This window comes from Marmota flaviventris, chromosome 1 (assembly GCF_047511675.1).
Source record: "Marmota flaviventris isolate mMarFla1 chromosome 1, mMarFla1.hap1, whole genome shotgun sequence".
NCBI classification, from domain to species: Eukaryota; Metazoa; Chordata; class Mammalia; order Rodentia; family Sciuridae; genus Marmota; species Marmota flaviventris.
Window position 1 is genome coordinate 219,434,592 of NC_092498.1, and position 23,930 is coordinate 219,458,521.

Below are 23,930 nucleotides of genomic sequence, written 5' to 3' on the forward strand. Positions count from 1 at the left end.
ACATGCTACCGGTGGCCAGGCTGCCCGAGGTCAGCCCTGTGCTTACAAAAGATGTCCAGGGGTGCACCCATCATCCCAGCCACTTGGGGGGCTGAGGCAGGAGGACGGCAAGTTCCAGGCCAGCTTCAGCAACTGAGACCCTGCCTCAACTAGTAAGGGCTCCAGGGGTAGCTCAGTGGTGCAGCTCCCTGGGTCAGTCCCAGTGCTGGAAACAGAAAACGGCAGGCTCAGGCTGTGGGCAACCCCTGCCCCGCCTCCTGCCCCACCCTGCACCCGCTGGGCACGGATCGCTTTTAGTTGGCAGAGAAGCAATTTCCTTGCCCTGCAACAAGCTGGCGGCCCTCAGTCCTGTCCCTGGGCTTGCTTCCTGCAGACGTATGATGTCCAGGCCAGCCTGCAGAAGGACAGCCAGGTCACGGTGTCCGTCATCCTGGAGAACCAGAGTAGCAGCTTCCTCCAGCACATGGAGCTCAGTGTGCTGGACTCGCTCAACACCAAGATGGCGCGGCCAGAGGGCTCCTCTGTCCACGACGGCGTCCCCGTGCCCTTCCAGCTGCCACCTGGTGAGCCGCCTGCCCCCCATATGGCCTTCTCTCCTCAGCCCCCGGGGGCCAGGATCGTGACCCAGACCTCAGGGTGCTGGTGGCGGCAGCGGCCCCAGCCTCGAGCATCTGGGGTCTCGCAGGCCCTCAGCACTGCGGCCTGAGGCAGAGAAGCCAGTCAGGGTCGGGGTGGGACTCCAGCAGGCCTTTGTTTCTGCCTCCGTGTCCATGGCCTCTCCTGGGGAGCCAGCTTCCCAGCTAGCCATGGGGGATCAAGAGCCAGCTCCAGAGACAGAGCCAGAGCCGGGACCCCGGCTGAGCCCCTGCTGTTGGTCTCCCCGTCCAGGCGTCTCCAATGAAGCCCAGTTTGTGTTCACCATTCAGAGCATCGTCATGGCCCAGAAGCTCAAGGGGACACTGTCCTTCATCGCCAAGGTGTGTGCCACTGGGAACGCAGTCCTCCTGGGTCCCTGGCTAGTGTCCACCTGGCCGCTCTACAGCCGGCAGTGCACAGAACCCTGCTGTGGCTGGGCCCCTCTCCCCTGTCCCAGCGAGGGTGTTGGGGGTCCCCAGGGTTAGGGAGCCCCATGCTCGGGTGTGATCCCCACCAGCCCCACCTTCCTCCTCCACAGGACGCTAATGGGGCCACCCACGAGAAGCTGGACTTCAGGCTGCACTTCAGCTGCAGTGCCTACCTGGTGACCACGCCCTGCTACAGGTGCGCTCCTCTCCTGTGCAGGGGCGGCGACCCCCGCCTGCAGGGCTGCTGCCTGCCTCTTGGTGTGCGAGGACATCTTGTCCCTGTGTGCGCGTCTGTGTCTTGACCTCCTCCTCTCACAAGGACACCAAGCATACTGGATAGGGCCACCTAAGTGACCTCATTTTGCCTCAGTGACTTCTTGTAAGGCCATCTCCAAACAGAGTCCTATTCCGAGGCAGCGGGGTTAGGACACAGCATGGTCTTTAGGGGGCATGGCCAGTTCAGAGACCTCCCAGGCCCCTGGCTTGTGAGGCAGGCTCCACCAAGCCTCCTGGGGGCAGGGCCCAGGCCCCTCACCTGTCGCCACTGGCCTGTTCTGTGTCCCTCCCACAGCGATGCCTTTGCCAAGTTGCTGGAGTCCGGGGACCTGAGCATGAGCTCAATCAAAGTTGATGGCATTAGTATGTCCTTCCAGAATCTTCTGGCAAAGATCTGTTTTCACCACCACTTTTCAGGTAAGGGATATGATGTGGTTAGTTCTGGGCGCAGCCTGTGCATGCGGGTGGTCCCCCTTAGCTGGCCTGGCGTGTGTCGCAGGACCTCCCCAGGCCACAGCAGCCCTTGCTCACCTCAGCCAGCTCCTACACCTCTTGCCCCCCTTGCCCCCATGGCTGAAGGCCACCTGGGGAAGGCCCTGCCCTGGGAGGGACAGCCCCGACTGTGTCTTGCCGCTTTCTTGCAGTTGTGGAACGAGTGGATTCCTGCGCCTCCATGTACAGCCGCTCCATCCAAGGCCACCACATCTGCCTCCTGGTGAAAAAGGTGAGTGGGCACGGCTTCTGCACCCTCACGGGGACTCTTCTGCACCCCTCAGGGGGCTGCTGGGCCCTGCAGAGCTCCACGGGCTCTCCACTCACCTCCCTCTGGGACCTCCGCCCTGTGGTTCCCTGGCCTAAAGGCAGGTCCCTTGCTCCCCTACTCTGCCCACCCGCTACGTGACCCTGCTCCTGGGGCCTGGGCCTGGAGGGCAGGAGAAAAGGCAAACTGGCTGCCAGTTCAGGGCTTCTTGAATTCTAGTCTCCACCCCAGGCCACCTGCCACCCTCAGTGCCCCACGGCATCCGGTGGCTGCTCCCGTCTCTGGCGGGAGAGAGCGCAGTGTGCACACTGCCCACGTGTGGTGAGCAGATCACCAGCACACCAGGACTCTGCCTAGCCTGCCGAGGCCCTGGGTTCCCCCGCAGCAGGAGGCGGGCAGTGCGCGCAGGTGCAGGCAGCCTTGGCTCCGTTTCCCCAGGGCGAGCACTCGGTGTCTGTGGATGGGAAGTGCAGCGACCCGACTTTGCTCAGCAACTTGCTAGAGGAGATGCAGGCGACGCTGGCCCAGTGCTGAGTGCCAGGCATGACGACTGGCACGTCTGGCGTGTCTCGCCTCTCCCTTGTCCTGTGCACTGTCCCTGTGCCCAGTGTTGGTCGAACTCCACTGTCACCTGTGTAGACATCCGCAATCCTATGTTGTGTTGATTTTTTTGATCCTTTTTTACTTTAAATCTGTCCATTCTCTGGCAAGAAGCCCTGTTCCAGTCCCCAAACCAGCAAGGGGCTTCCAGCTGTGCTCCACGCCCTGCCCAGGTGGCTCACTCCTCCAGTGTGGTCACTGGGGCTGCCAAGGAGCCCTTGGGACCACCAGGCCAGGACTGGCAGACCCCACGGGGAGGATGCTTGGCAAGCAGGCTGCAGCTAATCTGGGGCCTGTCCTTCTGCCTCCCAGGCCTTTTCTGGGGGAGCCCCTGCTGTTGCTCTTTCCCCAAACATCCCCACTGGTGGCATTTGTAGGGAGGTGAGCAGGTGGTAGGGAGGTGAGCAGGCGGTAGGGAGGTGAGCAGGCGGCCATCACCAAGCTGCTCTCCCTAGACCCCGTGATGAGAAAACGGTCGTGCTGTCTGTGCTCCTGGGTCCCCTGCGTAGGCCAGGCCTTAGGCATGAATCACTGACAGTTGAATCACATCCTGGGCTGTCTGGGAATGGGGGTGGAGCCGGATGACCCCATGTCCCTCTGCTCATCACTGAACACACCCAGGCTTGCCTCCACCTCAACCCTGTTGGGAGGCCCAGGTGGGGCTCAGGAGCGCCACGCCTAGGCTTGTGTCCAGTGGTGGAGGACATGTCCCAGACGCCTCTCGGGCTGGATCCCCTGAAGAGCCCCCTCCTGGGCTGAGCAGCCACTAGGCAGGGCGCGGGGACCCAGCCAGCCCATCGCCCACAGACAGGCAGTGGGTGAGCCAAGTTCCCGAGATGATGGCTCCCCATGACGTTTTAACTGTTCCTTTTGATGGAAATGGTCACTTTAGCATGTAGGGTAATCTATTATGGAATCCCATACCGTGATTCTAGAACTTTGAAATTGTATGATGTTACACGACTATTTGCTATCGACATTCCCGTATAGACATATCACGCTGCTGTAATGATTTTGTGTCCAGATGATCCAATAAAGTTGCAGAACAGACTCTGCACGTTCCTCCGGCCTGTGTATGCCTTTCACCAGGGTCGCACCCAGGTTGGGGTTGCAGAGGTGTCCACGGTCCCCAGCGTGCAGTCATGGCTCCTGGGCCTGGGGTGGTAGTGGGTGAGGGAATCTCCAGCCTCTACCCATGGAGTGTTGTCACCTAGAAGTCACAGTTGAGGCGCGGTGGGGAGGGCCAGGATCAGGCTGGAAGGGGCTGGCGTTTGGTCTCCAACAGACAGTCGAGTGGCATCACTCTGGTACAGACCCAGCCCTGCCCGTGACCCACAGCAGGACTGGCTTCTTGTCCAGGCTCTGCTGTCTGAACGGCCACCACCTGTGGGCTCTTTCCCATGATTCCAGACATCCACTTCAGCCCCTGGTCTGGACCCTCAAAGGGGCCTTAGGCTCAGTGTTGGTAACCACACAACGTGCTTGGTGGCCAGCTGCTCAAGTGGCATGATTCCCGATGGCTCTAACGCCCCTAGTCTGGAAGGCAGGTGGTGAGGAGTCACCACAGGCTGCCGCACATAAGCGGCATGCGTTCTCCCAGACTTGCAGGCCCTGCCTGCGCACAGCACCAGCACACCTGGGGCACGTGCGCACGGGGCCAGCCACACATGGGTGCAGAGCAAAGGAGCTGCAGATGGCTAAAGGCAGCCATGAAGCCACCCCAAGAAAGGAGTGTGCCCTCCGCCAGCCTTGTGCAGCTGCGGCGCGTGTGCCCACCGCCTCCGCCTGCTGCAGCCCGCCCTTCCCAGGGAGGGGCAGTCGGAGCCTGTCTACTCCCCACTGAGAAATGGTGCAGCAGGGACCACAGTGGCCCGTGTGCATCTCTTGTCAGAGGCAATGTGCCTGTGTGAGTGCCCTGGGGGTGGGGGTGGGTATGCGGGGGCAGCACCTTCATCCTTCCAGGGACTCTGAGCTCAGCTGGAGTTCGGGGCAGAGCTGTGGCCAGAGCCCCCGGGCAAGGAAAGCTGGCCTGGCTCTCCCCCAATGTAGCCCCATCTTATGCTCTCAGAAGGAACCCATGGCTTCCTTGGTGTGCCTTCCTGTGAGCCTGCCCACGGGTGTTCAGGAGCGGAGGGTGGGCTGTTGGGAATCGCTGGACCTGACACTGGCTCCATGGACACGAGGCCAGAAGCCCTCTGAATGGCTCCTGCCGGGCAAGAACTGTTCTTGGATGAGAAATGTCAGGGAACTTTAATCCTCCTGTCAAATAGCTCTGAGACCCTGCCCAGGGGCTGGTGCTACACACCAACCCATCCCCCTTCCCTTCCCCCAACCCTGGCCCAGCCTGGGCTCTCTGGGGTTGGGGGGACCCGAGGCAGCAGCAAGCCTGCGTCAGAGGCACAATGAGACAGTCCAGCTGAGTCCTTTGCCCCACTGCAGCTGGGGGCAAGGTGGTGGCCCTCAGTGCTGGGTCAGACACTCCGAGGCATTTTCCAAGGTCAAGTTGGCCAGGTGCTGTGGTTCCAGGCACGTGAAGCTTGGTGATATCAGGCTGCAGGGAACAAATGCCCTCAGCCTTCTTCCCCCGCCCCCGGCCTCCCTCCCTCCCTGGATGGCCAGCTGGGAAACTCGGTCCCGGTGCATGGATGAGGCCTGCCTATTCAGAGTGCCAGGTGGGGTGGCCTTAAGTGGGGCTCTCTGTTGAGGGGCACCCCTCTCCCCAGTGGCTGCCTGCTTCATGCCACCTCCCTCCCCAGTCACTCACAAGGCTGGAGTGGTTCTGCACGTCCCAGGCGAGGAGATGAAGGAAGCCATTTGTTCATGAAATGACCACTCGGGTGGTAGCACAGCAGGTCCGGCATGTCCCGGGTGCAGAGAGAGCCCTCCCCATGGTACACACCTGCCCCCCAGCCCAGAGGAGCCCACTGTGCCCATCCCCCTAAAGTCCAGGGCAGCCTTACCTCATGCTGGTGTCCTGTCTGAAAGACATGGCAGGCTCTCATCAGACCCCCGCTCTGGGGCTAAAGCTGTGCCCATGGCCCTCAGGCCTGCCCGGGGGCTCTGACCACAGCTCTGCCCCGAACTCCAGCCGAGCTCAGAGGCCCTGCAAGGATGAAGGTGCTGCCCCCACATACTCACCCCCAGGGCACTCGCACAGGCACACTGCCTCTGACAACACAGAGTTGGGTTTGAGGAGGGACTTACTTGTGCCAATTATTTCTACAACGACAGCCGGTTTGGAGTCAGGGGATTAAGTGTCCTTGAACGGTGTCCCCTCCCTGAGCCCAGAGACCCCTGACTCACATGTAACTGAGAAGACCACGCACGGCTGTCTCCCACTGTGCTGAAGACCTGCGGGGACATGGGCCTTGGAGGTGGCATGCCCCCAAGCCCCAGGCCCTGCCCTGCCCTGGTGACGAGCCCAGGATCCCATGGATAGAAGGGCCCTACTTGCAGTTGTAGCCAAAGCATATGACATGTGAGTCTGTGCAGTTATTGCAGGAGATGGTGTCATACTGGAAGATGCCTGCAACACAGGAGACGGCCGCAGGCTCCCCTGGGTCTCCCAGCCTGAGCCACCATCCTGCTCCACTCAGCCAGGACCCAGGCTCGCTTACCACAGTGACGCTGACAATCAATGCGGCCTGTGGGAGAACAGGACAGCATGTGCTAACCAGGCCCAGCTTGCCCAGAGGCTCAGGGCTCATCCCTGGCCACCTGGAGCACAGGCACACCTGGGTTTCAGGAATGTGTGTCTAAGACCGGGGTGGGGGGGTGGGGGGTCCCATCCAAGGAACTAGTTCAGGAGGTGCCAGGGCATCTACCCATCAAGCACTCTGTGACCCTGAGGTGACAGGCCCACTATGACAGCTGTCCAACTTCCCCTCTGCCGCAGGCCAGCTGCCAGCTTTGAATCCTGGTCTCCAGCAGCGCTCAGCCCTGGAGGAGCTGGGGCCCTCTGGCACTCTGACAACCTGTCCTGGCCTCCTCAGAAGCCCGGGCAGCATGCCCACGGCTGAACCCTCCTCTAGACTCACTTTCAATGATTGCGTTCTGGATGAGGTGCACCTGGTCCCGGAAGATGCTCCGCAGCTCATTGGGGAAATACCCTGATGGGGCAGGCAGAGAAGGGAGGTCAGGCTCAGGCGGTGGGTGCGGTGGGCTGGCCTCGCCTGTTTCCTGCCCCTTACCCGGGAAGTACATCTTCCCCTGGTACAGCTGATCCATCCTCCGGTACACGGCTTCCGCCACATGGTTCAGCTTATCCCGGGCTGCGGACGAGAGGAGGAGGCAGGTGAGCGGCCCGGCCCGGGGATCCCTCCTAGCCGACCCCACGCTGGGCTCCGCGCTCACTGATCTCCGCCGGGATGGCCAAATGCAGTTCCCTCATCGTGTCTTCGCTCCAGTCCGTGAGCAGAGCCCCAGAAACGGGGATGTCGCCCACCCACCAGGACTTGAGGTTTACGTGGTGGCGATAGAAGGAGAACTTCTCCGAGAAGTTGTCGTGGCAGTGCAGGCAGCCGCGGGCCAGCGCCGCGGTCATGCCCAGGTACAACAGCAGGGCCATGGCCCGCCCCGCCCGCCGCCGGCCAACCGACGGCGCCCCCACGCCACGCCCTTCTGCAGTGCACCAACCAACGGCGCCTCCGTGCCACGCCCTCCCGCCGCGCACCAACCAACGGCGCGAACCCGCCCCCAGAGAAGCCCCGCCCCCGCGAAAGGCCCCACCCCCGGCCTCAACTGGCAAAGTCTGGCACCTGTCCCTTCTCAGGCCCCGCCTACGAAACGCCAATCACAGAGAAGGCTCCACCCCCGTGTTGGAGCCCCCCCACAGACAGGATCTCACGCATGCGCCAACCCCGGAAGCCAGCCCCTCTTGGCCTGGCCTCGACTGAGGCCCCGCCCCGCGTTACAACTACCACATAAGCTCCTCCCACAGGCCTCCAACCAGGCTCCAGCCAATGGTGGTTGCTAGGCAACAGGAACGCGGTCCGGCCCGCCCGGCTGTCGGTCAGTACCCGCGCCTCCTTTCCGGGCCAGTGACGTAGCACCTCCATCCGGGGCCGGGCCTGTAGGGAAAGTAGGTCCGGCTCCGCGGGTGCGGCCGGGGCGGGGCCTTCCGTGTGTCCCTCCGCCGCGTGTCCCTCCGCGATCGGCGGTCAGGCTGTGGCGGCCAGAGACTGAGGGGAGGCGGGAGCTGGAAGTGCCGGGCGGACGTGAGGCGACCAGGTGGGTCCTGGCGGCTGAAATCGGGCGGCGGGAGCCGGTGCTGGGGGGGGCGAAGGCGGGCGGCGGGAGCCGGTGCTGGGGGGGCGAAGGCGGGCGGCGGGATCCCGGTCCTGGCGGCTGAAATCGGGCGGCGGGAGCCGGTGCTGGGGGGGCGAAGGCGGGCGGCGAGATCCCCGTCCTGGCGGCTGAAATCGGGCGGCGGGAGCCGGTGCTGGGGGGGCGAAGGCGGGCGGCGAGATCCCCGTCCTGGCGGCTGAAATCGGGCGGCGGGAGCCGGTGCTGGGGGGGCGAAGGCGGGCGGCGAGATCCCCGTCCTGGCGGCTGAAATCGGGCGGCGGGAGCCGGTGCTGGAGGGGCGAAGGCGGGCGGCGGGACGCAGCGCGGCGGCGGCGGATCAAGGCGTAGTTGCCAGCCGCTCTCCTCCCAGTGGACCGACTGCCCCAGCGGCTTAGCGGCCGCCCCTGACCTGCGCTCTGGGGCTTGAATTTGTTCTAAGTGTCCACGGTCTTTATAAAAAGGCCTGGAAGCCGGTGCGGTGGCCACGCCTGTGGTCCCAGCCCCTGGACAGGCTGAAGGCAGAGGATCCCAACTCAGTGAGACTGTCTCAAAATAAAGAGAGAAGCCGGGCGCGGTGGTGCACGCCGGAACCCCAGCGGCTCGGGAGGCTGAGGCCGGAGGATCGCGAGGTCAAAGCCAGCCTCAGCATCAGCGAGGCGCTGAGCAGCTCAGTGAGACTCTGTCTCTAAATAAAATACAAAACAGGGCAGGAGTGTGGCTCAGTGGTGGAGTGCCCAAGTTCAATCCCCAGGACCAAAAAGAAACAAATAATTTAAAAAATAAAAATAAGAAGGGAAAGGGCGTTCTGGGGGTGTGGCTCAGTGGTGGAACCTTGGCTCGATCCCAGCCAACACTCAAGGCTCAGTCTTTTTATGCAAGGTTGGGGACAGTGTCCTGGCCAGCTGTCACCTTCCTTCCTGGGGCATTTCTTAGTAGCCTCCTTTTACAGAAGAAACACTATTGAGGCCGCCCTGAAGTCCCGGCTGTCCCTCAGCGACAGCCAAGGACAGTCACTGTTGGCCTGTGAGATGAGAGCCGTCCCCTTCTGCTCCGGGGTCTCAGGGGCTCATTCCCTTCATTCTCACAGCAGCTTTGCTCGTTTCCTGTCCCTGGAACGGAGCCCAGGGCACTGTACCACTGAGCTCATCCCCAGACCTTTTTTTTAATGTTACTTTGAAATGGTCTCACTGAGTGGCCTGGGCTGGCCTGGACCTCAGGATCCTCCAGCCTCGGCCTCCTGAGGAGCTGGGGCGACAGCCCGGGCCACTTGCCTGTTCACCGCCTTCCCCTTAGTGTGGGGGACGCAGAGGCGCCTTTGTGGGTGGTTTGGTGTTGTCCGAGTTCAGGAGGTGGCAGCGGGCAGGAGAGCCCTGGCCTGGGCAGAGGAGCAGCCATCAGAGGCCCAGGGAGAACTCTGGGGACAGGCTGTGACCCCCCGTCTGGACTTTGTTGTTAGAATCCACTCATCACGTTGTCTGAGTGGAAACAAAGCAGAAGTCCAGTATTTCCTGTCCCTGTCCCCTGCCCTGTGTCCCCTTTTTCCCAAGGGCTACATGGAGGGCGTATCCTCCTCAGGTCAGGCCTGTGGCATGGCCTTTTTATTTTATCTTATTTCATCTTTATTGATTCATCTATTTTTGATGCTGGGGCTGGAGCCAGGGCGCTCCACACTGAGCCGGTCCCGTCTCTATGCCCTCCCATTTTGAGCCAGGGCCCCTCGTGGTGGCTGCGTCTGACTCTGAACTTGCCGTCTTCCTGCCTCAGCCTGTGAGTCACTGGCCTCCGGGTGTGTGCCACCACCCAGCTAGCTACCACTTTGTTACTTCACTTTTCTTTCCCATTTTGGAGTGTGTGTGGTGCTGGGGGCTGAAGCAGAGGCTCGCCCAGGCCAGGGGAGCTTCATTCGTTGTCCGTGGTTCATGGTCTTAAGCCGGGGCCTTTCAGTGCTGCGCAGGCTGGTCTCGAGTTCCTGGGCTCCAGGGAGCCCTTCCCCGCGCCCCTGGCAGCTGGGCCCACAGCACGTGTGCCGCTCCCCTGGGCGTTAAGTATGGCACAATTGAACATGAGGCACATAAAGATCCCATGGTCCCCTGTCCCCACAGATGCTCCCCAACATCCCACACTAGAGCGGTGCATTTGTCACAGCGGTGGTCGAGGGACTGCTGGTGTCACAGTGTCCTCAGGCAGCCTCCCTACCCAGCGTGGGGCACACTCCCAAGCACACTCCTGGGCAGTGCTGCAGCCTCTGCAGAGCCCTGGGGCCCCTCGCTGCCTGCAGCGCTGGGCTGCGCCCCTGGCCTGGCCCTCCCGGGCCCAGCTCTCCCCTTGGTGGTGTGCTGCTCTCGGGGCGCATGGGGAGCTCCGGCCCCTGCTTGGCCCCTGCCCTGCTGACAGCAGCCCCAGGGGCAGTGTTACTCTCCTCTCTCAGGAGCAAAAGTGGCCTTGCAGTTCCTGAACCGCGGGCGCAGGCCTCCAATCCCAGCCACCACAGAGGCCGCAGAGGCTGCAGCAAAGGGACTGTGAGTTCAGAGCAGCCTCAGCACCTTAATGAATCCCTAAGCAATTTAAGGAGACCCTGTCTTAAATGTAAATAGGATTGGGGGTGTGGCTCAGCGCCCCAGAGCCCCTGGAATGCGTCCTGTCTGTGTGACATCCCCGCCCAGGCCCCACCTTCCCTGGAAAGTCCGCCTGCTCTTCTGTCAGGACAGGCTTGGCCAGGCTCCCTATCAGATGGCCGGGGAGTCCCCTGTGGCCTAGGGCCGGGGCTTACCCAGGGAAGTTCAAGGCACCCCCCCACACCCCACACACACCCCACACCCCCGCTTCAGGGGGGTCCTTCTCCTGGGGTGTTCTGGAGTTCCAGTGCCTTAACCAGAAAAGGCCGTGGACTTCAGGAATAGATTCTGGGCAGGAGTCCTCCCCAGGTCCAGTTCAGACCCCAGGCCTCTGTCTCCTGGGCCACTGCTGCCTGTCCCTGTTCCCTTTTCCCTCCCGCAGCAGGGCTGGGCTTGGTGCTGGGCTTGGTGCTGGCCACGCGTCCAGCCCTTTTCTTCCTGTTCTCGTGCTGTCTTCCATGGCTCTGGGGCAGAGCTCGGGCCTGGCCCGTTGGTTTTGTGGTCTTGGTTTTTGTTTTTCGAGGTGCTGGGGATTGAACCCCGGGCCTTGTGCATGTGAGGCGGGCCCTCTGTCCCCTGAGCTGTGTGCCCAGCCATTGCATTCTGTTTTGAAGGGCAGGGCCGACGGCCACTGTGCTCACACAAGTGTCGGGGGGGCGCAAGTGTTTCTGGCCCTGAGCTCACAGCAGGCGGAGCTGGAAGGAAAGGGAGGGACCACACAGGGACGGGGTGAGCTGGGGTGTCCTGGTGGGAACAGGGCCCAAGGGCCCTTGAAGTCCAGGCAGTGAGTCACCCCTGCCTGGGCTGGGGGTGCTAGTTTCAGGAGCATCCAGGCAGGGGCTGCCCAGGCCTGGGCCCCAGGGAAGTGGGCAGGGCGGGGCGGGCAGGCATTGAGCAGCTCTGGGGGTGCCTCCTGCAGCAGAGGGTGGGCTGCTCCCCTCATACAGAGGGTCCCACCCAAGTCAGTGCTGCTGTCGGGGACTCCTGACCACGTCTGGGACGTGTGGTTGTCAAAACTGGGGCAGCTCCTGGCTGGAATGGGGGACCAAGGGTATTGTGCAGCGCCCTGCAGGGCCCAGGGTGCCCACCACAGAATGAGCCCACCCCACGTCCACAGTGCCAAGGGACCTGGCCGGGAAGAAAGTGGGCCAGATTTGGATCTAAGGGTCCAGGCTGAACCCAGACCTCAGACCTTGTCTGCCCTCGAGAGCGGCGCTGCCTGGTCAGGGGCCCACCTGTGACGCAGCCGCTCGGGAGGGTGCGCGGAAGGTGAGCTGGAGGCAGGAAGACCTCATCTCAGAAAAACACGCAAAGGCTGGATGAGGCTCGGTAGTGACGCACATGAAAATAGCACCAAGAGAGAGTGGCACTGCCTCATTCCTGCCCTGCAGGGGACGGCCAGGCTCCTAGGGGTTTCCTCTGGCTCCCGACCTGTGTTAGGTGAGTTCGTTAATATAAATGGCACTTTTAATTAACCACCGTTATATTAAATAATGAGTTATTAATAAGTAAAGGCCAAGGCTGGGCAGTGGCTCAGTGGAAGGGCGCTCGCCTGGCACAGGTGAGGCCCTGGGTTCCACCCTCAGCCCCACGTAAAAGTAAATAACATAAAAGCATGCCGTCCATCGATAAGTGTTAAAAACGGAAAAAAAGAGTTAAGAGCTAAGCCCAGCAGGGTGTGCAGGCCTGCCATCCCAGCTACTTGGAGACTGAGGCAGGAGAATCTCAAGTTCGAGGCCAGTCTGGGCAACTCAGACCTGTCTCAAAATAAAAGGGCTGGGGGTGATAGAGCACCCCCAGATTCGACCCCTAAAACTGCAGTTAAGAAAAAGACAGCAAAAGGTCTCGGGTGCAGCCACCCAAAAGTAAGAATTAAGACCCTCCCACGGGCACCTCGTGTTGCACCAAAGCCTGGGTTCAGGTCCCTGAAGCCAAAGAGAAGTAAAACTGGAGTCCCCAGAGGTCCCCGAGCAGCAGTAAGAGTGTCCCTGCTGCGCTGGCCCCTGGACGCCCTGGTGCGGGAGGCTCCTCCCTGCCCAGCCCTCGATCACGGTGAGCAGATGGGAGGCACTGCCCGGGGCCAAAGCCACCGGGATCCTGCTGCCCCTCTAGCCAGACCAGCAGCGCTGGTGGGCCCGGGAGCTGCCTGCTGGAGAGGGAGACGCAAAGCCCTGTGTCCGGGCCTGGCCTCGGTGCTCGCAGGAGGGGCTCCCTGGGCGCCAGGGTGGCGGGCTGGGGCTGCGGGGTCCAGCAGTGCCCTGGCCTGCCCCTGCTCTACACCGGGGCCCTCCATTGTGGCAGCACAGACGTCCCAGACACGGCAGAGCTGCCCGAGGAGGCCTGTGGTTGTGGGGAACAAGTGAGAGCTGTGGCCTCCGATCGCCAGCCCTCAGGCTGAGTCGAGGCCGGCCCTGGCCCTCCCATGAGCCCGGGCACCGAGGGCATTGGCAGCTCCCTGGACAGATGGTCTTCTGGAGCATACACCCTCCTTGGCCCCTGAGGTGCATCAAGGTGGGACAGCTCCATGGGGTGTGGGATGACCAAGCAGGGTCCCCAGCTCGCTTCCTGTGCTGGCAGGGCCGCAGGAGTGAGGCCAGTCCACGCCACACACAGCCACAGGCCCTTCCTGCTCTCCAGCGCCCGCCCGGGGCTCTAGCCATCCCTGGCTGTGCTGCCTCCTGAGTCCCTCCTCCCTGCAGAGACACCAGCCACTTCCTCCAGCAGGACGTCATCTTAACTTGTCCCCGCCTGTGACGTCTGCAGAGGCCTGCTGGGGAGTTGGGCCCGGCCATAGCTCCGGGTTTAGGGCTGAACAAGCCTTTCACAGACCTGGATGCGGCCCGCAGTGGGGGCTGGGATGGCTGCTGTGGGACGGTCCCTCTGGGGACGCGGGTGCTCTGCCATGGGGTGGTGGCCTACTACACTACTGGATGATTGGGTAGAAGGGCTGGATTTTCCACACAGTGTGTGCGGCTGGGGTGGAGCTCTGCGGCAAAGCGTCTGCCTTGCATCGCAAAGCCCTGGGTTCGACCCGCGGTTCCAAAAAAAGATAAAAAAAAAAAAAAAAAGAAAATCATCAAAAAAAATTCATTTATTTATTCTAATTTGTCAATTCTATCTATTTTAAGCCAAAAGAAAAGATCATCCAGAGGGTTGAGTGCGCCCCCAGGACGCACCCCCGACGGGAGCTGCTTCATTTGTTTTCTCTTTTTCTTGTTTTGCAGTGCTGGGGTAGAACCCAGGCCTGGAGCGTGCCAGCCAAGGGCCCCACTGAGCCCAGAAAAAGGACTAAGGTAGATTGGAAGGCAGCACTGGGGCTACCTTTGTTCACAGGGCAGAGTTGAGGCTTCAAACATCATCTGCCAAATAGTAGGGTTGCCAGGCCAGAGGCCAGTGTTGCACACTGATCAAGAAAATACAGAACAAACCTCTAAACTTGGGCCTCACCCCCCACAGTGGTGGCAGGATGTGGAAACCGCCGGAAGGAAATGGGCAACTGTGGGCCGCACCTCAGCCGGGGAGGGGTCACAGCAGTCAGTTGACTTAGAGGAACTATGTTATATTTTGTTTTTATTAAGATAGGAAAAAGGTTGTGTGTTTGAGGCAGAGGAATTTGTCATCTTACCTTTCATTCTTCTAGAAGCTTCCGAAGGTCATTGCTGTCTCATCCGTTTGTGGGAAAACGAGGAAAATCCAGAGACATCGCCACCCAATTCTGAGAAGGGTTGGAAGTACACTAGAAGGTCAGAGAAAAGGGCCCCGGAAGCAGGGACGGCCCTGGGGAGCGGGAGGAGCCAGCACGCGCCCAGCCTGGCCTTCTGCAGCCGGCTGTGCCTTCCTAGAGCGGCACCCCTGGGTCGTGCAATGGGTGTCCCTGGTAGGACGCGGTGGCTTTGACGGGCGTCTGCCCAGGGGTTTGCAGGACGACATTTCACCCCCAAAGATGCTGCTGTCCAGGCTCTGAGGAGGCGGAAGCCAGCCTTCCACCCCCCCAGCTTCTAGAACAGTCCTGGCGGGCTTGGGTGGACGGATGTGAGGGCTGGAGAGGGGGCAGGCCTCTGGAGGGAGTCCGGCCTGAGCAGAGACGCAGGGTTGCTCGCCTTCCCTGACCCCAGCCCCAGTCCAGGGACGTCTCCTCCGAAGCTGCCGGTCAGCCCAGAGCCTGGTCAGTATGCGGCCACATCACGGCTCTGAAGGCCCTGGAAGGCCATCCGGGCCTCCGTGGTGGGCCCTGCTCCTGCACTGCTCTGGGCTCCTCCCGCCCTGTCCAGGTGACAGTGTTGGAAGGAACGCCAGCGCTGTTCTGGACGCGCCCTGAAGAGGCGCCGGCAGCGCAGGCTGAGTGTCTGTGCTGTGGCTTCTGTCAGCCTTGGGACTGTGTGCCTGGTGAAGGAGGAACTTAGGGGTGAGCAGGGCCCGGCGTCTGGAGGTCGGGGTGAGGCCTGTGGGCAAGCCTCTGCTGGAGCCCTGGTGGCCAGGGCACTGGGATCACGGGGGCCTGGAGCTTCCTTGCCCTGCTGCCCTGGGGGGGTCTCCTCCCCGAGTGGCAGGGAGCAGCGAGGGCAGTGGTGGTGCAGGTGAGGGCCTGCAGGGGCCCTGCCTCCTCAGCCCCCGCTGAGTGCGGCCTGGGTGGCCGCGCCACCAGGAGAGACGCCAGACACCAAGGCCCAGGTGGCCCGGGGAGTCAGAGCTTCACAGGGACCCTGTAAGGTGGCCTGCCAGGTCAGCCCTGCTAGGCGCTGGGCAGAGAAGAGCAGGCAAGGGGCCTGTTCCCACCCAGCAAATCTGTGCTTGCTGCTGGCTCGTGGGGAGCCGCAGCGGGGCCCGGGGACCCAGCGAGGAGCCCAGGCCCTGGAGGTGGCTGCTGGGCTGGCGCAGCATCTTGGCCTGCACGGCCGCATCCTGCTCTAGGCTGTCCACCTGCGCGTGTGCTTGGGGTGCTGGTGGGTCCGCCTCCTTCTGACCTGGGCTCCCTCAGTGATGCTGCTGCCGGGCGACTCTGGGTCACGTCTGGGGACACTGGTGGTCTTCATGACTGGTGGAGGCCAGGGATGCTGCTCAACACCCCACAGAGCCCAGGACGTCCAGCCCAGGGCGCACAGTGCTGAGGGGAGGCCAGTTTACCTGTGTGTAAATGGACGTGCATTTCTCCCAGGAAGACGCGAAGCGAGGCTGGGGACAGAGAGGGCTGGGGATAGCGCGGGGCTGGTCGAGGCCGGCCTCGCACGCACAAGGCCCTGGGCTCAACCCCCAGCACCACAAAAAACAGTGTGAGGTGTGACGCCCTGGTCAGGTCAGTCCAGGTGGCAGGGAGCCCTGAGGCGAGGCCCAGGCGCTGCAGGCGACAAGGTGGGGTCCTCCCTGCCCTGGTACAGCCGGGGAGCCACGGCCCCATGCATGTCCCCTGTGTCGGTGGTCAGCCTACACCTCGTCCAGTGCACTTGTCGTGGCTGTGCGGCCGGAGCCCGGCCAGTGCTGAGCCCAGGAGGAGCTGTAGCAGAGGCCGGCGCCCGGTGATGGCCTTGCTGAGGCTGTGGCTGAGTGCGTGCACCTTGCTGTGTAAAGTGTGCAAGTCAGCGATTTAGTGCATCCTCGGAGTTGGGTTCCAGAACACTCCATCCCACCAGAAGCAAGCCCCGCCCCTCCCACCCCTGCACCTGCAGTCCATGTCCCGTCTCTGGGACTCCTGTCCTGGAGTCTCCTGTCACGGGACACACGCTGTGACCTTGCGTGTCTGGCTCTCAGAACCGGGACCTCAGGTTCATCCATGCTGCCGCTATGCCAGCGCGTTCCTGCCCTGGCCGAGGACGCTCCGGGTGGATGACACGTCACGTCTGTCCTCGGTCTCTTGGTGGATGCCTGGCTCCTCCTGGCTGTGTGGCCTGGGCGCGTGAGCAGGATGTGCGCGGCTTTGTGTAGCAGGAGTCTTCAGCCTCTGTCCCCAGCACTGCAGTTGTTGGTCACGTGGGTCCTGCCACCTCTTGCCATGGTGGCTGCACCATGTCCCAGTGCGCCCTGCCACACTTGTGCTCTCTGGTTACACTCACCCTGACACCCGCCGTCCTACCAAGAGTGCAGCTGGCTCGTCCCCTTTCCGGGGCCTGAGGCTGCAGCCAGCCTTCCCTCCCGGGGTTGCTCAGCCCCTGCTGTCCCACGTCCATCTCCCTGCACCCACAGCCCCAAAGGGGACCAGAGGGCCTGCACCTGGGCTGCGTTTGCCCGGGACCTGGGTGATGCAGCCGTGACCACATGGTGACTCTGCCCTGCTTTAAGCGGTGGCCGCTTGTCTCTGGGTTTCCTGTTGACACCAGAAGTCACCGGCTCTGGCTGAAAACGGCATGCTCTTCCCCGCAGCTGTGGCCGGGAGCTGACGCAGGCCTCGCTGGGCCGGACCCGGGCCACCTCCAGGCTCTCCGACCCGGGCCCTCCTGCGTCCTCTCGTGAGGACGTGTGGTGATGCTGGGCCTGGACAGTCCTCAACCATGCCCCAACTCACAGTTCTGACCTCTGTGACTTCCCCCGACTGTTGGGTGAGGGTCCTTGCCGTGCGCTGTCGGCAGGGCCGCTGGCTCTCTGTGTGTGGCGGGTGTGGAGCAGTCTCCCAGCAGATGTGACGAGGACACCCACTGCGCCGCGCCCCAGCCCTTTTCGTGTTTTATTCTGGGACCGGGTCTCAGTTGCTGGGGCTGGCCTCAGCAATGCCATCTTCCGGCCTTGGCCTCCCGGAGATGGGGTGAGGTGGCAGCGGTGCCCGGCTCCTGGAGGTCTCTATTCAGATGTGTAAGGTCCCCAGTTCATGTCCGCCTGGAGCCTCGCAGTGGAACACCATTTGGAAGTGCCATCTTTGAAGATGTGACTTAGTTGGGTTGAGGTCACCCTGGAGTAGCGTGACTCCCGTCCAGTGACTGCAGCAGGAGCTTAGGGACTACGTCCAGGGGTCCAGGTCGGGGTGGGCGGGGCCGGCCCCTCCAAGGCCCAGGCAGGGTCGTCCAGGCCCCTCCACGGCACATGGTCCTCGGTGTCCTGGGCTGTGGCCTTCTTCACATGGCGTCCCCACTGTGTCGTCTTACCAGGACACTGACTGTCACACCCCACTACTGTACACTCAGGGTCACCCAGGGGAACTGGGCTCCATGAAAGAACACACAGAGACACAGATACTTTTTTCTTTGGGTCCTGTGACGGTTCCTCTGACCTTAGGGGTCTGTGGAGAGAGAGAGAGAGAGAGAGAGCACGTGCTGAACCCTTTTATTGAGGACAAGCCACTCAGACGAGGTCAGGGGCAGGTTACAGAGGAGCAGGTGAGTGCAGCTCAGTCCCCGGGGGTGACACCTACACCCGGAGACCCGCCCAAGTCACCACGAAGTGTAGGGATTGGTCAGAGCCTCGTGCTTCAGGACTGGAAGGCGTGGTCATTCAGAGCCGTTCCCACAACTGACCACTGGATTCAGGACCACCCAGTTGGCTCAGGGTCACCTCCTCCCAGGATTCGGCTTTCTCCCGTCCTCAGTGACCCTTTGTCAGAACCTGTGCACACCTGTGACCTCAGCAGCTTAGCAAGACCCCGTCTCCCAAGAAAATAGAACGGGGGCTGGGTCGCAGCTCCGTGGGAGAGACTGGCCACAGGACAGACTGAACTGATGGAGGAATTTGTCATCTACAACTAACACTGTTTTTAAAACAAAAATAAGAAAAATAAAAGGAGCTGGGGTGTGGCTCAGAGATGAAGCACCTCTGGATTTAGTCCCTTGGACCAAAAATAAAAGATCACCAGTGAAGGTTGGGGGTCCCATGTGGCAGCTCCTATGATGGCCACCACCGGAGACCTCAGCTTGTCCTCACAGGCAGCCTCTGGGCACGGTGGGTCTGGCCCTCCGGGCCCAGCGAAGGATCCAGCTACCCCGGGCACCACAGGCCCTGCCTCTCAGTGTCCCCTCCTCTGGGGTGGCCCCGCTGTGCCACGTAGCCACGGGGCCACCTGTCCCTGAGTAGCAGGCCCCAGTTGGTGCAGCTGCGTCACACTCCGTGCCACCACGCAGATGGCAGGAGCCGCCGTGGCCCCACCATCCTGAGCCCTCTGTCCACTGTGTTTCAGATCCAGAGGAGGAGCCGTGGGCTGGGTGGCCTCCCTGGGCCTCTGTCGGCCTGCCTTGTGGACTGTCCGCCTGTCCTTGGCTGCGTCCCAAGACGGTGGTTCTGCCACCATGTCCAGCCCCTTCCTGAAGCAAGTCTTCAACAAGGACAAGACCTTCCGGCCCAAGCGCAAGTTTGAGCCAGGCACCCAGCGCTTCGAGCTGCACAAGAGGGCCCAGGCGTCGCTGAACGCGGGGCTAGACCTGCGGCTGGCCGTGCAGCTGCCCCCAGGCGAGGAGCTCAACGACTGGGTGGCCGTGCACGTGGTGGACTTCTTCAACCGCATCAACCTCATCTACGGCACCATCAGCGACGGCTGCACGGAGCAGTCCTGCCCCGTCATGTCCGGGGGGCCCAAGTACGAGTACCGCTGGCAGGATGAGCAGCGGTTCCGTAGGCCCACGGCGCTGTCCGCCCCCAGGTACATGGACCTGCTGATGGACTGGGTGGAGGTGCAGATCAACAACGAGGACGTCTTCCCCACCAACGTCGGTGAGTCCCCGGCCGCCAGGGCCCCGCGCGGGGCCAGGCAGGCAGAGGGCCGGGCCAGCTCAGCCCTGGGCTGACCGGGCTGTGCTCCGCATCCTGCTCCCCGCCTGCAAGTGTGCAGACCGGGGTTTGTAGAGGTCACAGAGCTGCACAGCTTCACCTCTCTGGTCTGATTTCGGAAAGTTCCTGGCTGGGCACAGCGTGGCCAGGCAGAGCCCTCGAGTTCACACAGCACTGGGCTGGCCCTGGGGACACGTGGGCCACATGTCCCACAAGAGCAGGGGGAGGGGTGCCCCTGGTGGTGGGGCTCTGCTGGCCTGCGTGAGGCCCTGGTTCATCCAGCACCGAAAAGAGCCCAGGAGAGAGCGGCCCTGGGGGCCCGTGACAGTTGGGGCACCTGAGGAGACCCTGCAGGGACCAGCAAGGACAGGGTCGGCTGCTGCAGGAGAGGCGCTGTGGCCTCAGCCTCCTGGGGTGACCAGCAGGTGGGACTGTGCCATGGGAGGGGACAGGGGTCCACAGTGTCCTCCTGCCTGCCTGGGCTGGCCGCTGCTTGGTCCCCGTTTCTCTCTGCCTCTGCGCCCCACCAGGTGAGGGACGGCTCTCCTCCCTCCTGTCGGAGCCTCTGCAGCCATGTGCACCTGAAAGGAGCCGGCACGGCCTCCTGAGCCCCAGCCCAGCCTCCTCCTGGCGGGTGGAGGCATCCCTCCTGCCTGGCCCTTCTGTGCCCGCCATCCCGCTCCCCAGCGGGCCCTCTGAGTGGGCCCCCCAGCCTGCCAGAGGCCACTGCCCACCACCAAACTCCTCTCTGCTCCCAAAGGGGAAGACCCGCCCTCGTGGCTTCCGCCCCAGGGCTTCTCACCAGAAACGAGGCTCGGACAGCTGGTGCAGAAGTGGCTGCAGAGGCGCCTGGGGTCCAGGGGCCACGGCAACTCGCGCCACGCGGGTATCTCGCCACACACTTGTGCGCCCTCTCGCCGCTCTGGGCACAGAGGTCGGGCCTGCCCGGGTGGACCCAGGGGCTGTGGCGGCCTCCTGAGGCCCAGGGAGCGTCTTCGTCCCCTCCTCCAGCTCCAGAGCCAGCAGCACAGTGTCTTCCAGGCCCTCGGACCCCAACTCCCTGCCTCCTCTCCAGAGGACCCTGTGGTGACCCTCGGTGACTCTAGTCCCACCTCAGAGCCCCTTTTCCCACCGAGGCCAGGTGCACAAACTGAGAATTCTGACATGGGACGTCTGTGTGCTCTATTCAGTGACCCCAGGACCCAGAAAGCACAGTGCTGTCCACCTGCCGACGCTCTTCAGCTTGTGGGTGTGTGTTTTGCCAGGTGTGAAGGCCACACCCATGGCCCTCGAGCTGGGGAGGCTGAAGCAGGAGGCCAAGGCAGGAAGATGGCAGTGCAAAGCCAGCCTGGGCTACTTAGTGAGCCCTGAGTAACGTGGGAGACCCTGACTCCCAATCAAGTAAACAAGGCTCGGGGTGTGGCCAGTGGGCGCCCCCGGTCAGCTCCCAGCACGGCCGTGGACGTGCGGGCTGGACGCTGTGGCGCTCCGCAGCTGGCCGTGTTGTCTCTCTCTCCCTGGCCACGGCGATGCTCAGTGGCCCTGCTGGCATGAGTGGCCCCAGGCTGACCTGTGTCCAGCCCAGGGCGCCTGTCTCACCTCTGCGTCCTGGGGTCTGGGTTCGGGCGGTTCATGGACAGAGTCCTCTGGGACGAGGGGAGGGAGCCGTGGTGGGCGCAGCAGTGGGGGCTTCCGAGGGAGCTTCCTGGGGTCAGAGGCAGCCCCAGTGAGACCACCGGGTGGGGCCAGCCAGGCTCAGGCCGCTGCCCTCGTTCTGGGGAAAGGGGCTCCTTCCTGGGCACAGCCCAGGTGCCTCCCCAGCGGCCTCCACTCTTAGCTGCGGGCAACAACGTCCTGGTGCCTAGGAAGCAGGCTGTGGGGCCCGGGGCAGGTCTCGGCTGCCCTGCGCCTCGCGAGTCCAGGCCGGGTGGCTCCGGTGGAGGGCACCCTCGGCCTGCAGCGTCCTCGCCCTGTCCCCCACCTGCCAGGCACGCCGTTCCCCAAGAGCTTCCTGCAGGTGGCGCGGAAGATCCTGTCGCGCCTGTTCCGCGTCTTCGTGCACGTGTACATCCACCACTTCGACCGCATCGCGCAGATGGGCTCCGAGGCCCACGTCAACACCTGCTACAAGCACTTCTACTACTTCGTCACCGAGTTCGGCCTCATCGACACCAAGGAGCTGGAGCCACTGGTGAGAGGCCGCGGGGCTGTGGGGGCCGTGCAGAGGGGCCTGGGCTCGGCCTCGGAAGGCTCTGGGCAGCCTGTGCCCACAGCCCTGGCCAAGAGGCTCAGAAGCCACCAGCCGATGCCACCACCACAGGAGCCAGAGGGAGGCGTGAGGGTCCGCCCCGCCCCATTCTCCAGCTCCTGGAGGCTGAGGAGGGCTGTGTGCTGCCCAGGCTGGACCAACCTGGCTAAGGAGAGTGATGTCCCTTCTTTAGTTTGGGGCCCAAACCCATGATGTGGTGACAGGGACCAGCTCCAGCAGGAAGGCCTTGAAGGGGGTCACAGGGCTGTGGTGCTGCTGGGCCTCTGGGGACGTGGGCACCGTTCCCTGCCAGACAGCCCACCAAACAGCAGAGGGCCCACACTTGGGGCCGCTGCACCGTCCCTGCTCTGGGTTCCTTCTGCCACAGAGCGCCTTCTGGCGGGCACCCCAGGGTGGGGCGCCCAGCAGGTCCAGGTCAGGCCCGGAGCTGGACCCTGCAGCTCCTGTCAGCGTCTGTCCCACAGCCCCGCGCCCGCCCGGTGCCAGCCCCGCCCTCCTGCTGCTGGCTGGGGGGCAGCGGGGCTCGGGCTTTGCCTGGGCGCGCTCTGGGACTCCTGTGCCCGCCGTCCAGGGTGCCAGAGTCCTCCTGTGCCGCCGATCTCATCCTCACCAGCTGGCTCCCTGCTCTGCCCTGCCGCTTGGCCTGTCCTCGTGGGCGTCTGCGGGTCTGACGTCCCGTCTCTCTCCACAGAAAGACATGACCGCACGGATGTGCCGCTAAGAGCCCGGGCCACCACCAGCCTCCGGGGCCTACAGGAGGGCATCTTTGAGTCCATGGCGTCTGTCCCTGCAGCTGAGCATCCTGAGGGCTTCGCACCTCATGGGGGCTGGCCGGGACACGTCCTCTTCCCTGGCCTCAGTCTCCTCCTCTGTCAAGAGGAGGCTGAACCTGGACTCTGGGATTTTGTTTCTTAGCAACCGGGAAAACCCACTGTGTTTGTGGACCTCGTCCTCCTGCCAGGTGGCGGGGCCGCCCACTGCCGCCCACCTCCTGGCCCTTCTCAGAACTGCCCCCAGCCCCGCCCTGCCCTACCGTGGCCTTCAGGCTAGTCCCGGCCAGGAGGGAGGCCGGCTCCGTCTCAGCCGCTCCCGGCCTCAGAGCCAGGGCTCTGCACTGTGCCCACGGAGCCCCCAGCCCTTTCCCAGAGGGGACAACTGGGCCAGGCCGGCCCTGTGTGGGGCTTCCTGTGCCCACGCACCTGCCCGCGCCCGGCCGGGTGTCCTGGTGCTGCGGGGCCCAGGCCTGAGTGCTGCAGGTCTCAGGGTCCTGCCCTCACGGTCTTTTGGGAGGGGCACCAGGGGTTGAACCCAGGGGGTGTCACCCGAGCAGTCACCCTGAGCCGCCCCCCACCCCCCGCTTTGTGTTGAGACACAGGGTCTTGCGGGGTCTCCCAGGCTGGCCTTCGCCATCTCCTGCCCCAGCCTCTTGAGTCATCAAGGTGGCGGCTGTGGCCACTACCTGGCTTAAGATGTTCTTAAAGGTGTTCTTCCAACTAGTAGCTAGTGACCCCAGGATGTCCCTTCCACTGCCACCAGCCCAGGAGTGGCCCCCCTGGATGTCTCCACTGACTGCCCGGGGGCAGGAAGTGGCCTTTTTTTCAGGTGCCTGAGAACTTTCTAGAGAAACCCTTTGTGCCGCCCCCACAGGGCCACAGGACCAAACCCAGGGACACCCCGTTTCCCTTGGAGGCTGTGCTGGGGCATGACCAAAGGACTCCTCACCTGGCCCAGCTCCGCCCCCAGCCACACCCCCTGGCCTTGGCCTCTGTGGCCCTTCCCTGCTGACCCAGCGCGGCCCCAGCCACAGGGGCTCTGTCCTCCCGAGTCTGGGAGGCGCTCAGCTGAGCAGTGCTGCTGACACTGTCCTGCCTGACCCCAGAGCTCAGAGAGCCACAGGACATGTCCCCAAGCCTGGGGGGCCACTGTGCCAGCAGCCCACACACCAGGAGGTGCCTGAACCCCATGGCACTGCCCTGGCCCCACCCTGCTCTGAGACCATCCTCCCACCTGGGCGCGGAGGACACGGGCACCCTGGCTGCTGGGTGTGCTGCCGTTTCCCAGCAGAGGAGGGTCTGGGGTGGGACAGCAGCCGTGGGCATCTTGTCCCCAAGGGGCTTCTCAAATAAACAGATGCATCGGGGCACTCGAGTCTCATGGGACCCTCTGGGCAGCAGAGGAAGGGCTGCTGGAAGGCCCTGCGGGCGCTGGGCTGCCCCCCACTCACCTGCCGACTGGGCGAGGCAGAAGCTCGGCCAGGTCCCACAGGGGTGACAGCTGGGCTGGCGTTGTGGTCTGCACCCACCAGCCCTGGGGCCTGTGCATGCCAGGCCAGCCCTCTACCATACCCCAGCCCTCAGGCCCTCTCCCTTCTTTCTGGG

The 23,930-nt window shown here is 63.2% G+C and overlaps 3 protein-coding genes across 11 annotated transcripts in view; 2 read left to right on the top strand and 1 right to left on the bottom strand.

Moving 5' to 3' along the window:
• Ap3d1 (adaptor related protein complex 3 subunit delta 1) overlaps positions 1 to 3,751 on the top strand; it is a 37,771-nt gene extending 34,020 nt beyond the window's left edge. For 3 of the 4 annotated variants that reach the window (XM_027952643.2, XM_027952644.2, XM_071604299.1), the window contains 6 exons: positions 374 to 563; positions 889 to 977; positions 1,175 to 1,260; positions 1,636 to 1,757; positions 1,985 to 2,064; positions 2,539 to 3,751. In XM_027952643.2, coding sequence (XP_027808444.2) covers positions 374 to 563; positions 889 to 977; positions 1,175 to 1,260; positions 1,636 to 1,757; positions 1,985 to 2,064; positions 2,539 to 2,634 — 663 coding nt within the window. In that variant the 3' untranslated portion in view covers positions 2,635 to 3,751. The remainder of the gene's footprint in view (positions 1 to 373; positions 564 to 888; positions 978 to 1,174; positions 1,261 to 1,635; positions 1,758 to 1,984; positions 2,065 to 2,538) is intronic. The other variant, XR_011705228.1, reaches the window with a different exon arrangement.
• Positions 3,752 to 4,931: 1,180 nt separating this feature from the next.
• Izumo4 (IZUMO family member 4) lies at positions 4,932 to 7,321 on the bottom strand. 2 transcript variants are annotated; one of them, XM_027952646.2, is made up of 10 exons: positions 7,054 to 7,321; positions 6,891 to 6,971; positions 6,738 to 6,809; positions 6,318 to 6,344; positions 6,151 to 6,226; positions 6,004 to 6,051; positions 5,905 to 5,919; positions 5,661 to 5,678; positions 5,465 to 5,479; positions 4,932 to 5,251 (listed from the first exon to the last, which is right to left on the bottom strand). In XM_027952646.2, exons 1-10 carry the CDS (start codon positions 7,265 to 7,267, stop codon positions 5,161 to 5,163), a joined length of 657 nt encoding a protein of 218 aa, XP_027808447.2. In that variant the 5' UTR covers positions 7,268 to 7,321; the 3' UTR covers positions 4,932 to 5,160. The 2 variants fall into 2 exon arrangements, with proteins under 2 accessions (XP_027808447.2, XP_027808448.2); XM_027952647.2 differs by having other exon boundaries at positions 5,465 to 5,518; positions 7,054 to 7,319.
• A 502-nt stretch (positions 7,322 to 7,823) lies between these two features.
• Positions 7,824 to 23,695, top strand: Mob3a (MOB kinase activator 3A). 5 transcript variants are annotated; one of them, XM_027952648.2, is made up of 6 exons: positions 7,824 to 7,929; positions 13,826 to 13,894; positions 14,242 to 14,344; positions 18,697 to 19,226; positions 21,272 to 21,474; positions 22,244 to 23,695. In XM_027952648.2, the coding sequence occupies exons 4-6, from the start codon at positions 18,806 to 18,808 to the stop codon at positions 22,271 to 22,273; spliced, it is 654 nt and encodes a 217-aa protein (XP_027808449.1). In that variant the 5' UTR covers positions 7,824 to 7,929; positions 13,826 to 13,894; positions 14,242 to 14,344; positions 18,697 to 18,805; the 3' UTR covers positions 22,274 to 23,695. The 5 variants fall into 5 exon arrangements, with proteins under 5 accessions (XP_027808449.1, XP_027808452.1, XP_027808454.1 ...); XM_027952651.2 differs by having other exon boundaries at positions 14,245 to 14,344; XM_027952650.2 differs by lacking the exon at positions 7,824 to 7,929 and adding an exon at positions 11,934 to 12,041.
• The last annotated feature ends 235 nt before the right edge of the window (positions 23,696 to 23,930 follow it).

Coding starts and splice junctions, on each gene's coding strand:
- Mob3a (XM_027952648.2), top strand. CDS start 18,806: ATGTCCAGCCCCTTCCTGAAGCAAGTCTTCAACAAGGACAAGACCTTC. Junction 19,227..21,271: donor CGTCTTCCCCACCAACGTCG/GTGAGTCCCCGG, acceptor CCCACCTGCCAG/GCACGCCGTTCCCCAAGAGC. Junction 21,475..22,243: donor CCAAGGAGCTGGAGCCACTG/GTGAGAGGCCGC, acceptor CTCTCTCCACAG/AAAGACATGACCGCACGGAT.
- Izumo4 (XM_027952647.2), bottom strand. CDS start 7,267: ATGGCCCTGCTGTTGTACCTGGGCATGACCGCGGCGCTGGCCCGCGGC. Junction 6,972..7,053: donor GGCCATCCCGGCGGAGATCA/GTGAGCGCGGAG, acceptor TCTCGTCCGCAG/CCCGGGATAAGCTGAACCAT. Junction 5,252..5,464: donor TGCAGAACCACTCCAGCCTT/GTGAGTGACTGG, acceptor TGTTCCCTGCAG/CCTGATATCACCAAGCTTCA.